The sequence below is a fragment of the Ursus maritimus genome, unplaced genomic scaffold (genome assembly GCF_017311325.1).
Source record: "Ursus maritimus isolate PB19 unplaced genomic scaffold, ASM1731132v1 scaffold_1, whole genome shotgun sequence".
NCBI lineage: Eukaryota > Metazoa > Chordata > Mammalia > Carnivora > Ursidae > Ursus > Ursus maritimus.
In genome coordinates this window covers 67920786-67933630 of record NW_024423343.1, presented here as the reverse complement: position 1 = coordinate 67933630, position 12845 = coordinate 67920786, and the positions used below count along the sequence as shown (strand labels likewise).

General features: G+C 35.5%; 1 protein-coding gene across 2 annotated transcripts in view; it reads left to right on the top strand.

Annotated features, from left to right (window-relative positions):
• PSMD14 (proteasome 26S subunit, non-ATPase 14) overlaps positions 1–12845 on the top strand; it is a 99887-nt gene that overhangs the window by 46810 nt on the left and 40232 nt on the right. For both annotated transcript variants that reach the window (XM_040644571.1, XM_040644570.1), the window contains exons 4-5: positions 9781–9852; positions 10073–10192. In XM_040644571.1, coding sequence (XP_040500505.1) covers positions 9781–9852; positions 10073–10192 — 192 coding nt within the window. The remainder of the gene's footprint in view (positions 1–9780; positions 9853–10072; positions 10193–12845) is intronic.

Sequence of the window (12845 nt, the reverse complement as noted above, 5' to 3'; positions counted from 1 at the left end):
TGAAGTATAATGAACATACAGTGTTATATTAGTTTCAGGTGGACAATACAATGATTCGACAATTCTTTACATTTTTCACTGGTCATCAGAATAAGTATTCTCTTCATCCCCTTTATCTATTTCACCCATCCCCCGACCCACCTCCTCTCTGGCAATCACCAGTTTGTTCTATTTAAGAGACTGTTTTGTCTCTTTTTTTTTCTTTGTTCATGTTTTGTTTCTTAAATTCCACATATTAGTGAAGTCATATGGTATTTGTCTTTCAGAGAAAGGAACATTTAACAGTATTCTTTAATTATTGGTTGTTATTTTATTCCTTGATTTATTTGCGTTATTAAAAGAAGCATCATGAACATTCTGGTTCATGCAAACATCTCTGCTTATTTACTTAAATAATTTCTAGGAGTGCAAAAGTAGGGTCAGAAAGTTTGTGCAATTGTAAGGCTCTTGATATTGCTCAGTTGCTTTTCTGGTAGATTATACCAGTTCATATTCTCACTAACAGGGCTCAGAGTGTTTCTTTTATAATACCCTTTCCAAAATTAGGCATTGTAAAGCTCGTGTGATAGAAAACAACAACAACGTCTTAATGTGTTAATTGGCATTTCTTAATTAAAGAAGGTCAACTAGTGAGGTTGAACATTTTCATATTTATTTCATCATGTATTTATGTAATTACTTGCTTTATATTCTTTGCCCATGTTTCCATTACAGTTTTAGTGTTTTGTTAATTTATATATTGACTTTTTGTCATAAATGGGGCAACTCTTTTTTTTCAGGGTTTTTAAAAAAAATTTTTTAATATTCAGAAATTTTTGATTGTCAGTTTTATATTTTATATGTGCAAATTAGAATGTGTTTCCTCATCCAGATCAGATATATATTCATATATGTAAATATACATATTATATATATTATATTTATATATGTGCAATAACTCTCCCCACTCCTCTCCCCAGCCTCTGACAATCACCATTATACTTTGTTTCTCTTTGATTTTGACTACTCTAAGTTCCTTATCATGTAAGGGGAATAATACAGTATTTGTCTTTTTATGATGGGCTTATTTCACTTAGCATGATATTTAGTTCATCCATGTTGCACTATATTGCAGGATTTCCTTCTTTTTAAAGGCTGAATAATATTCCGCTGTATGTATATACCACATTTTGCTTATCTTTTAATTTCTTGATGTATATTTGGGTTGTTTTTACAATTTAGCTATTGTAAATAACATTGCTGTGAACATTGGTGTACAAATATTTCTTTGAGAGCCTGCTTTCAATTCTTTTGGGTGTATACCTAAAAGTAGAATTGCTAGATCTTACGGTATTCTATTTTTAATTATTTGAGGAACTGCCGTAACTATTTTCTACAGTGGCTTTACTGTTTTACATTCCTGTCAGCAGTACACAAGCATTCCAATTTCTCCACGTCCATGTTGATTCTGTTGTTGTTGTTGTTTTATAGTAGCCAGTCTAGCCATGGGTATAAGATGGTATATCATTGTTGTTTTGATTTACATTTCCCTTATGATTAGTGATGTTGAGCATCTATTCATGTGCTTATTGGCCATTTGTATATCTTTGGATAAATGTCTGTCAAGTTCTTTGTCCATTTTTGAATCATGTTTTTTAGTTGCCGCGTTTTAGTTCTCTATATATTCTGGATATTAATCCCTTGTCAGATATATAATTTGCAGATGTTTTCTCCCATTCTGTGGGTTTCTTTTAACACTGTTGATAGTATCTTTTGATGCACAGATTTCTAAAATTTTCATGAAGTCCACTGTATCTGTTTTTTCTTTTGTTACCTGTGCCTTTGGTGTCATATCCAAGAAATCATTGCCAAATCAACATTATGAAGCTTTTGTCCTTTGTTTTCTTCTCTTATTGATTAGGTCTTAAATTTAGGTCCTTGATCCATTTTGAGTTAAATTTTTAAGGTGTGCGGTAAGGTTCCAACTTCATTCATTCGCATGTCGATATCCAGTTTTTCTAGCACCATTTGTTGAAAAGGTTGTCCTTTCCCATTGAATTGTCTTGACAACCTTGTTAAAAATTATTTGACCGTATATGCAAGGGTTTATTTCTGGGCAGTCTGTGCTTTTCATTGGTCTGTATGTCTGGTTTTATGCCAATACCACACTGTTTTGACTACTGTAGCTTTGTAGTTAGTTTTGAGATCAGCAAGTTTGAGGCCTCTGGTTTTGTTCTTTTTCCAGATTGTCTTGGCTGTTTAGGGTCCATTGAGATTCCATATGAATTTAAGGATGGGTTTTCTGTTTATGCAGAAAGCAGCGTTAGAATTTTGATAGAGATTACATTGAATTTGTAGGTCATTTTGGGTAGTCTTGACTTTTTAATATGAAGCTTTGTGATCCATGAACATGGGATGTGTTTGCCCTTTCATGTTATTTATTTATGTTCTTTAATTTCTTACAACAGTGTTTTATAGTTTTCTTTGTACAACTCTTTTACCTCCTTGGTTAAGTTAATTCTTAAGTATTTTATTCTGTTTAATGTTACTGTAAATGGAATTGCTTTTGTAATTACTTTTTATTTTTTTTTCCTTAAGTAGGCTCCATATCCAGTGTGGGGCTTGAACTCACAACCTGAGATCAAGAGTCCCACGCTCTGCTGACTGAGCCAGACAGGCACCCTGCTTTTGTGATTTCTTTTTCAGATTGTTCATTGTTCACAATAGAAATGCAACTGATTTTTCTGTTGACTTTGTAACCTGCTATTTTGCTAAATTTGTTTATTAATTCTAATCGTTTGTGTGTAATCTTTAGAGTTTTCTACATGTAAGAGCATATTGTCTGCAAACAGAGACAATTTTACTTCTTCCTTTCCAGTTTGGATGCATTTTACTTCTTTTTCTTGTCTAATTGCTTTGGCTAGAACTTCTAGTACTGTGTTGAATAGAAGTAGTAAAAACAGGCATACTTGCCTAGTTCCTGATTTTAGAGGAAGCACTTTTTGTCTTCACTGTGGGCTTTCAGATATGGTTTTTATTTTATTATTTTTTTTAAGATTTATTTATTTATTTTAGTGGGAGGGAGAGAATGTGAGCTGGGGAAAGGATAGAGGGAGAGAGAGAATCTCAAGTAGACTCCCTTCTGAGCATAGAGCCTGCAGTGGGGCTTGATTTCACGACCCTGAGACATGACCTGAACCAAAATCAAGATTTGACATTAACTGACTGAGCCACCCATGTGCGGCCAGATATGGCTTTATTATGTTGAGGTAGTTTCCTTCTACCCCTACTTTGTTCAGTGTTTTTATTATGAAAGGGTGTTAAATTTGGTTAGATGCTTTTTCTTCATCAGTTGAAATGATCATGTGGGGTTTTTTCCCTTCATGCTGTTCATGAGGTGTATTACATTGGTCAGTTTTCATATGTTGAGCCATCCTTGCTGTTGAGTTTTGTTTTGCTATTTTGCGGAGGATTTTTACACCAGTGTTTGTAAGAGATATTGGTCTGTAGTTTTCTTTAGTGTCTTTGTCTGGCTTTGACATCAGGGTAATATTGGCCTCATAGAATAAATTAGAAGTTTCACTAATATTTTTAGTCAAGTTTTGTTATAATTTGATTTTTTGTAAATGTAAATTATTAATCTATCTGGACGGTGATATAATGTGATATAGAGAAACATATTTAGTTTTAAATGTTTTCAGTATTAAACAATTAAAAATTAAAATATGTTCAATTCTATGATCATAACTTTGTAATCTACTAAAACGAAACTTTCTGGGACAATATAATAGTATGAAGACATAAATAACCTGAATTTATTAATAACACTGAAAAAGTTACAATAATCAACTCCAAAATCAGCTTTAGAGCCAAATATTTAATATTGAACTCTTCCAAATTTTTAAGACATAGATAATTTAGTATATACAGTTGATCATTGAACAGCACAGGTTTGAACTACATTGGTCATTATTTATATGCAATTTTTTTTCAATAAATACATTTTGGTACTATTAATGTATTTTCTCTTCTGTGTTTCTTAATAACCTTTTCTTTATCTTTATTATAAGAATACAGTATATAATACATGTAAGATACAAAATGTTAATTATTTAAATTATTTATGTTATCAATAAAGCTTCTGGTCAACAGTGGGCTATTAGTAGTTAAGTTTTGAGGGAGTCAAAAGTTATATGTGGAGGGGTGCCTGGGTGGCTCAGTCTGTTAAGCGTCTGCCTTCGGCTCAGGGCGTGATCCCAGCGTTCTGGGATTAAGCCCCACATCAGGCTCCTCCGCTGGAAGTCTGCTTCTTCCTCTCCCACTCCCCCTGCTTGTGTTCCCTTTCTCGCTGGCTGTCTCTCTCTGTCTAATAAATAAAGAAAATCTTAAAAAAAAAAGTTATATGTGGATTTTTGACTGGGTGGGGGGTAGGTGCCCTTAACCCCTATGTTGTTCAAGGGTTAACTGTATTAATATTAGTAGAACGCAGAAAATGGTAAAGTGTAAAATTTCACAATAATTTTTAAATCTAGCGTAATGATATAAAAACCTGACAAATTTAACACACACACACCAAATATGCCAGACCAGTCTCACTTGTAACAGGGAAACAAAACCCTAAAGAAAAAAAAAAAAAGTAAATCATGTCAGCAGTTTCATCCCAAGAGTAAAAAGGTGGTTTAATACTGGGAAAACTATTACTGTAACGTATCACTGAACAAAGGCAAGGTGAGTAAAATGTAGTAGCCATCATGGCTGTGTTTACAAAAAGAAATGTAAGTATGTCACTGAGTGACAAATCTCACCAAGCCTTTTATTTTGTTTTAATTTTTTTTTTGTAAGCAGTATATGCATGAATTTCCATTTTAAACCTATTATGATAGGCTTTTAACAAGGGTCTTTAATTCGTTTATATTTCTCCATTACTAGGATATTTGATCTTACCTTGTATTTGCTGTTTCTGTTTTGATCCCTTCTCGGTTCTCTACTGGTGTTTGGATTTTTTTTTTTAATTATCAGTGTTGTGTTTGCTTTTCTTTCTCCAGTGATTTTGTAAGGTGTACATTCAGTTTTAATGTTTATTGTGGTTATTTTAAGTTGTTTAAGAAGACTTTTTAATCCATATTTCTGTAGTAGTTAAATTAGAGTTCTTTTTTTTCCCCCCTACTGTATGTAAAATAAAATTTTGTTTACTTCATTTCTTTCCACTGCCCTGTATTACTTGGACAATATCTGTGGTTTTGAACCCTGTTTATTTGTATTATTTAGATCTATATCTGTTTTTAACTGCTTTCAATAATCAGATGGCTTTTCCATTTTTCAGGTTTTAATTTTGATTTGTGGGGGCACAACTGGTTTGAGTTATTCAAGAAGTTTTTTTTTTTTTTTTTTAAGATTTTATTTATTTATTTGACAGAGAGACAGCCAGCAAGAGAGGGAACACGAGCAGGGGGAGTGGGAGAGGAAGAAGCAGGCTCCTAGCAGAGGAGCCTGATGTGGGACTTGATCCCAGAACGCTGGGATCACGTCCTGAGCCGAAGGCAGACGCTTAACGATTGCGCCACCCAGGCGCCCCTCAAGAAGTTCTTTGAAGGAGGATACATGGAATCATATTTTTGAGTCCTTGTTTACTTAGTAACATGTTTATGGGCCTTCAGATATTTTTTAAATTGAGTATAAAATTTCTGACTCACAGGGTTTCTCTCTTAAAACTTGGAAACTTTCTTTCATTGTTTTCTGCCATTTAATGTTGCAAAGAAGTCCAAAGTCCACCTGAGTTGCATTTTTTTTCATCAGGTTAGTTTTTCTGCTTTCATGTTTTTAGAGATTTTGCTTTATCTGTGTAATTAAGATTTACCTGGGGTGCTTGGGTGTCTAAGTTAAGCGTCCAACTCTAGATTTCGGCTCAGGTCATGATCTCAGGGATGTGAGATCAAGCCCTGCATCAGGCTCCAGGCTGGGCATGGAGCCTGCTTAAGATTCTCTCTCTTCCTCTGCATCTGCCCCTCACCTCCTTCGCTCCCCTTCTTAAAAAAAAAAAAAAATTGCCCAAGATTTTTCAAGGTATAATACTTTCTTTACTGATTATTGCCTGACATTTAGTGATCCGAAAGTTGGGGGGAAATTTTTTTTCATTCACGAAAGTTTTCTTCAGCTTTATCTTTACTTATTGATTCTATTTCTTATTTTGTCCTTAGGAACAACTGTTTCTTAGCTTATAGCTCCTTTGTCCTCTAGTATCATTATATTTTAGTAGTTTTCATCTCTGACTTTAAGTCTACATTCTGAGACATCTTCTTTGTGTTCTGTATCAGTGAATTAAACTTGTCATAATCTTATTTTTACCTTTGTTTCCTCCCGTGTGATTTTAGTTCTTAATTATTTTTCATCTTTTCATCTTGGTCCGTCCTTGAACTTTCTATTTCAAACTTGGGAAAGCGTATATTGTACTGATGCCAAATCGTTTTCTAAAATTTTGTTTATGAGTCCTATTTTAGATTTCTTTCCTCTCTTTGAATCATCAGGATGCTATTGCTCAGGAGCATTTGCCAAAAGACAATGTAGGTACATTGTCCATAGCCCCACATTTTTCTTAACTTGGCTTAAGTTAAGCTCAGTTTCCAGGGTCTTTAATGGAGTTTTCTTTTTCTTCTTTGCCTGATTGTATGATATTCTGGACAGGTGAGCATTTGAAAAATGATAGTCTCAAATATTTACAACTACCCGAGGTCCTTAACATCTCTCCTATAGACAGTATTTTACGTGGATTACTCTTTTTATTTTTATTTCTTTTAAGAATACATTTCAGGGGCACCCGGCTGGCTCAGTCAGAAGAGCATGTGATTCTTGATCTCTACTCTTGATCTCAGGGTCGTGAGTTTGAACCCCATATTGGGTGTAGAGATTACTTTTTAAAAAATGCACTTCACCACTACAAACTCTTCTGAACTTCTTGCCAAGTTTTTTTCCTGAGGAATGTAGTCTCTGACTAGATCAAGAAACAAAATAGTCATGGAGTGAGAGGAGCAACAGGAAATATCACTGGCTGCTCTCTCAAAAAACAGCACCCATCTAGTAGAGAAACAGCTGCATGGCTTTCTCTTAGTATGTTTCTGAACCAGAAGAAAATAGTGAAAGAGGAGGTAGTGATCTTTATATCTACTTACATATGGCTTGTTCTCTCTCACAGAGTAACTGGTGGGTATTTTTCATTTCTGTTCCATTGGCTTATAGTACCTCAATTTATTCATTTCATTTTTTTTCAGCCAGTACTTACTAAGTTCTTGCTATGTGCCAGGCACTTTGCTAGGTACTAGTTATATATAATGTTGAACAAAACAGACTGTTTCTTCTTTAATTGATGGCAGGGGTAGTTTCTTGACTTTGTCAGTAATACATTTTCCTGATGGTATGATGTTTTATTTCCCTGTTCCTTTTTTTAGTATTTTCTGGCAAGTTAAGAAGGGCAGTATTAAAAAAAAAAAAAAAGAAAGAAAGGCTGTATTAATAACTACAGTCTAGATACCAGTTTAAATTCTTTCTCCATATGGAATTTTTAAGTTGCTCTGGATTCAGGAAATAATCTCTATGAATAAATACAGTGTTCATTATCCTGATTTAAAGTAGTACTATCCTAAGACCTCTCATCACAGCTAACTTACTACTGTCCTCACCTTTTTTCTTAAACTTTCTTTACTTTCTTAGTTAGATGAATAAAATGATCATAGCAACAAAATTACTGTGTTTTAGGGGCACCTGGGTGGCTCAGTTGGTTGAGCAGCCACTCTTGACTTTGTCTCAGGTCATGATCTCAGGGTCATGAGATTGAGCCCCACGTTGGGCTCCGTGCTCAGTATAGAGTCTGCTAGTCCCTCTCTGTCCCTCTCCCTGTCTGCACTCCCACACTCTCTCTAAAATAAAATCTTTAAAAAGTATTTTGTTGTTGTTGTTGTTGTTTTTTAAAGATTTTATTTATTTATTTGACAGAGAGAGACAGCCAGTGAGAGAGGGAACACAGGCAGGGGGAGTGGGAGAGGAAGAAGCAGGCTCCTAGCGGAGAAGCCTAATGTGGGGCTCGATCCCAGAACGTTGGGATCACGCCCTGAGCAGAAGGTAGACACTTAACGACTGCGCCACCCAGGTGCCCCTAAAAAGTATTATGTTTTATATGATGATCCCAACAAATGTTTTGGCATGATAGCACTTTAGCCTACCTTAGAGTTTTCATTCTGAAAGCGACTTATACTGGGGCACTTGGGTGGCTCAGGAAATCAAGTGTGCAACTCGTGATTTCGGCTCAGGTCATGATCTCAAGGTCCTGTGATCAAACCCCTCATGGGGCTCTGTGCTCAGTGGGGGTCTGCTTGAGGATTCTCTCCTTCTTCCTCTCCCCTCTACCCCAGCTTGATTGCACCATGCATTCCCTCTCTCTCTCTCCCCCTCTCTCAAGTAAATAAATAAATAAACCTTTGAAAGAGACTCATCTCTATTTGAAAGGTAAGCAGTAAAGCTGCATTAGGCACTAATAAATGGAGAATTACTGTTGGTTTTTAAATTTATTATCTGACATTTATTATTAAAAATAAAATTAGGCATTTGATTTTTCTTACCCCTTTGTACATAAGGAAACAAATAATTTCTATTAGAAAAAAAAGAATTTTGTATTCTTGTATTTAGAAAAAACTTATTGTAGAACTTTTTATATTTAATGCTGCCAGCAAATATTAAGAATTTTTAAACAAAAAATTAAAATTAAAAAAATCACAGAATTTAGCATTTAAATAGACAAGAAGAAGCACAAAATACACATAGACCTACACATCTGAAATGTAATGAGTAAAGCGATTGATTAATTTTAGTAATTAAACCTATAAAGCATGATAGAATATTGCTTTATAATTTGGATAACTAACATTTCTTTTGTAATTTGTAATAGAGTTATTGTCAAGGAAAGGGAACTTCGAGCAAAACAGAACCTGGCAATTATAGGACACATCTCATTTTAATTTCCCAGACTGTTGAATATTGAAAAACAAGAAAGCTTTCATGTGTGCAGAATTACATGTATAAGATTGTAGTCATCTGGAGGGTAAGGACCCTATGTAAATTACCTTGTGCCTCTGAATGTTATAGTCAAAAGAGGCTTGTTGCTTTTGATGAAGAAGACACAGTCCTTAGGGGGAATATAGTGTCTGCCTTAACCTGTAGTAAGATAAATAGTAACGTTTGTTTTAAAGGTGCTAGTCAGAATTTGAAAGTATTTTCATGTTGGCTACGCCAGTTTGTTCACATCTGGTGCACTTGTGTTAAATTTGTTGTATTGGGGAGGGGAACAACTTTATCAGGTGAGTGCATAGTATGTTGTTCACAGCTCTTTTACTTAGGGATTAGAAATCTTCTGTCCCCTCCCCCCAGCTATATCTGTGCACCTGCAGAGATCCCATAGCCCTAGTGTACAAACTGTCTGAAAATCCATCCCAGATTGAGAAGAAGAACCATGACTAATTGGTGCATTGTAGTTATTTTGTAGCAGAGGTAGATTAGCAGTGCTGAAAGATGTAAGCTTTATGTCCGCTGGACACTTGCCTGAGCACTAAATTTGATTTGTTTTCCACAGGTTTGATATTTACAAAGTTGTTTTGATTATTTGTATTGTGCCTGAATAAAGGGATACTTGAGAATAAAAGGACAATTGATGGGTTTTCCCAAAACTCTTAAAAACAATCAAGTTTATATAACATATACCTTTAATTTTAAACTCATAAACTGTGTGTTTATAATAATTGATGTGCTTATTTCTAGGGGCCACCGACAGATGCTCCTGCGGTGGACACAGCAGAACAAGTCTATATTTCTTCCCTTGCACTGTTAAAAGTAAGTATTGAATAGAGTTACTTGCTTTAGAGAACTCTGTTGCTTTCACTTTCTTTTACTTGGGAGTATTTGTCATGTTAACCCTCAAACTTAAGCCATTGCTCTAGGTGCATCTGTAAAATAAGAGTGTTTTATTTCCACTGAAACAAACTTAGGTTATTTAAAAAAAAAAATACCAAAGATATTAAAGCTTTATATGCTTGTATCTTCCTCTTTACAGATGTTAAAGCATGGTCGGGCTGGAGTTCCCATGGAAGTTATGGGTCTGATGCTCGGAGAATTTGTTGATGATTACACCGTCAGAGTGATTGATGTGTTTGCTATGCCACAGTCAGGAACAGTGAGTACTTTTTATGGTTGCCTGCTGTAAGTAAATGTGTTTCTTTTCTCTTTCCTTTTCCTATGCAAAATAATTTTGATCACATTATATTTTCTCTTCCTGATAGGAAAAATCCATCGTAAGATTAATGATAGAAATTTCTACCCTGTATGGAATTAAATCATTCATCCTTTTTTTTTAAATCATTCATCTTTTAAATGCATCAAGAATTCTCTATAGGTCCACAAATTGAATGATGTTAGCATTAAATCCCTTAACTCATACTTTCAGCTCTAACTAGTGTAGCATACTAGATTTATAAGTTAGTTACCCTAAAATAGTAGGCTTTTAATTTGAACACTCCATTCAGAAGATTTTAGAGACTCTTTTAATTAGACTTCTAATTCACATACGTTATCTAGTCCTCACATTTTATTCCTTTTGATTTGAAATCTAGTCTCCCCCCCCCCGTTTTTTTATAGATGGTGATAAATGACTCTTAAGTTTAAAGTATTCAAAATGTTAAGTTTAAAGAAACCAAAAAACTATGGCAAACTTTAGTTCTTTTGCCCAGGCGTGTTAATTTCTCTAGAGAGGAAGTATTCTACGTACAAATTTGGAAGTCATCTACTTTACTTATTTAGAATGCATTATTCTTTAGAAGGTTTTGTTTTGCTCTTTTGTTTAATGCATTGGACTTGTGTAAAAAGGTATGCATTTAGATCTAAAGAAAATGGCCAAAGCCCACGGAATGGGAGAATATATTTGCAAATGACACTACAGATAAAGGACTGGTATCCAAGATCTACAAAGAACTTCTCAAACTCAATACACGAGAAACAAATAAACAAATCAAAAAATGGGCAGAAGATATGAACAGACACTTTTCCAATGAAGACATACAAATGGCTAACAGACACATGAAAAAATGTTCAAAATCATTAGCCATCAAGGAAATTCAAATCAAAACCACACTGAGATACCACCTTACGCCAGTTAGAATGGCAAAAATAGACAAGGCAAGAAACAACAATTGTTGGAGAGGATGTGGAGAAAGGGGATCCCTCCTACATTGTTGGTGGGAATGCAAGTTGGTACAGCCACTCTGGAAAACAGTGTGGAGGTCCCTTAAAAAGTTAAAAATTGAGCTACCCTATGATCCAGCCATTGCACTACTGGGTATTTACCCCAAAGATACAGACGTAGTGAAGAGAAGGCCATATGCACCCCAATGTTCATAGCAGCAATGTCCACAATAGCTAAATGCGTGGAAGGAGCCGAGATGCCCTTCACAGATGACTGGATTAGAAGTTGTGGTCCATATATACAATGGAATATTACTCAGCTATCAGAAAGAGCAGAGTTCTCAACATTTGCTACAACATGGACAGCACTGGAGGAGATAATGCTAAGTGAAATAAGTCAAGCAGAGAAAGACAACTATCATATGATTTCTCTCATCTATGGAACATAAGAACTAGGTTGATCGGTAGGGGAAGAAAGGGATAAAGAAAGGGGGTAATCAGAAGGGGAATGAAACATGAGAGACTATGGTATGAGAAAGCAAACTGAGGACTTCAGAGGGAGGGGGTGGGGATGGGATAGACCGTGATGGGTAGTAAGGAGGGCACGTTGCATGGTGCACTGTTTATACACAACTAATGAATCATCAACCTACATCGAGCCGGGGATGTACTGTATGGTGACTAACATAATATAATAAAAAATCATTTAAAAAAAAAAAAAAAAAAAAGAAAATGGCCAAAAAATAACAACCATTCTGCCTTTCTTATAAAAAACTACACACAGGGGCGCCTGGGTGGCTTAGTCGTTAAGCGTCTGCCTTTGGCTCAGGGCGTGATCCTGGCGTTCTGGGATCGAGTCCCACGTCAGGCTCTTCCGCTGGGAGGCTGCTTCTTCCTCTCCTGCTCCCCCTGCTTGCGTTCCCTCTCTCGCTGGCTGTCTCTCTCTCTGTCGAATGAATAAATAAAATCTTAAAAAAAAAAAAAAAAACTACACACATATCCTTCTCATCTGTTTGCCTAGAAAAACGTAACATGTATATTTTTCTGATGGTTGTTCTTTCCCTACTATGCAACATTTCTCTTACTGAGCCTTATAAAATAACTGGATTAAAGAAATTGTCATAAAGCTGTTTGCTTTGTTTGAGGCTCTTAACTGTAAGTATACCTTGATAAAGTAGATAATAGAATAAAACAAGTTATATTTTTATTATTTATTTATTTATTTATTTATAGAGAGAGATCACACACTGAGGGGTGGAGTGCAGAGGGAGAGGGAAAGAATCCTAAGCAGACTCCATACTTGGCGGAGCCCTACGTGGGGCTTAATCTCATGACCCTGAGACCATGACCTACACTGAAATCTAGAGTCGGCCGCTTAACCAACTTAGCCACTCAGATGCCCAAGCATTTTAAAGATTTATTTATTATTGTTTATTTGAGTGAGTGAGAGTGTGTGTGAGTTGGGGCGGGGGCAGAAGGAGAGGGAGAGAGAGAATCTCAAGCAGACTCCCTGATAAGTGTGGAGCCCATTGTGGGCTCGATCCCAAGACCCATGAGATCATGACTTGAGCCTAAATCACCAGTCAGATGCTTAACTGACTAAGCTACCCAAGCACCCCATTTTTTTAAAGATTTATGTATTTGTTGTT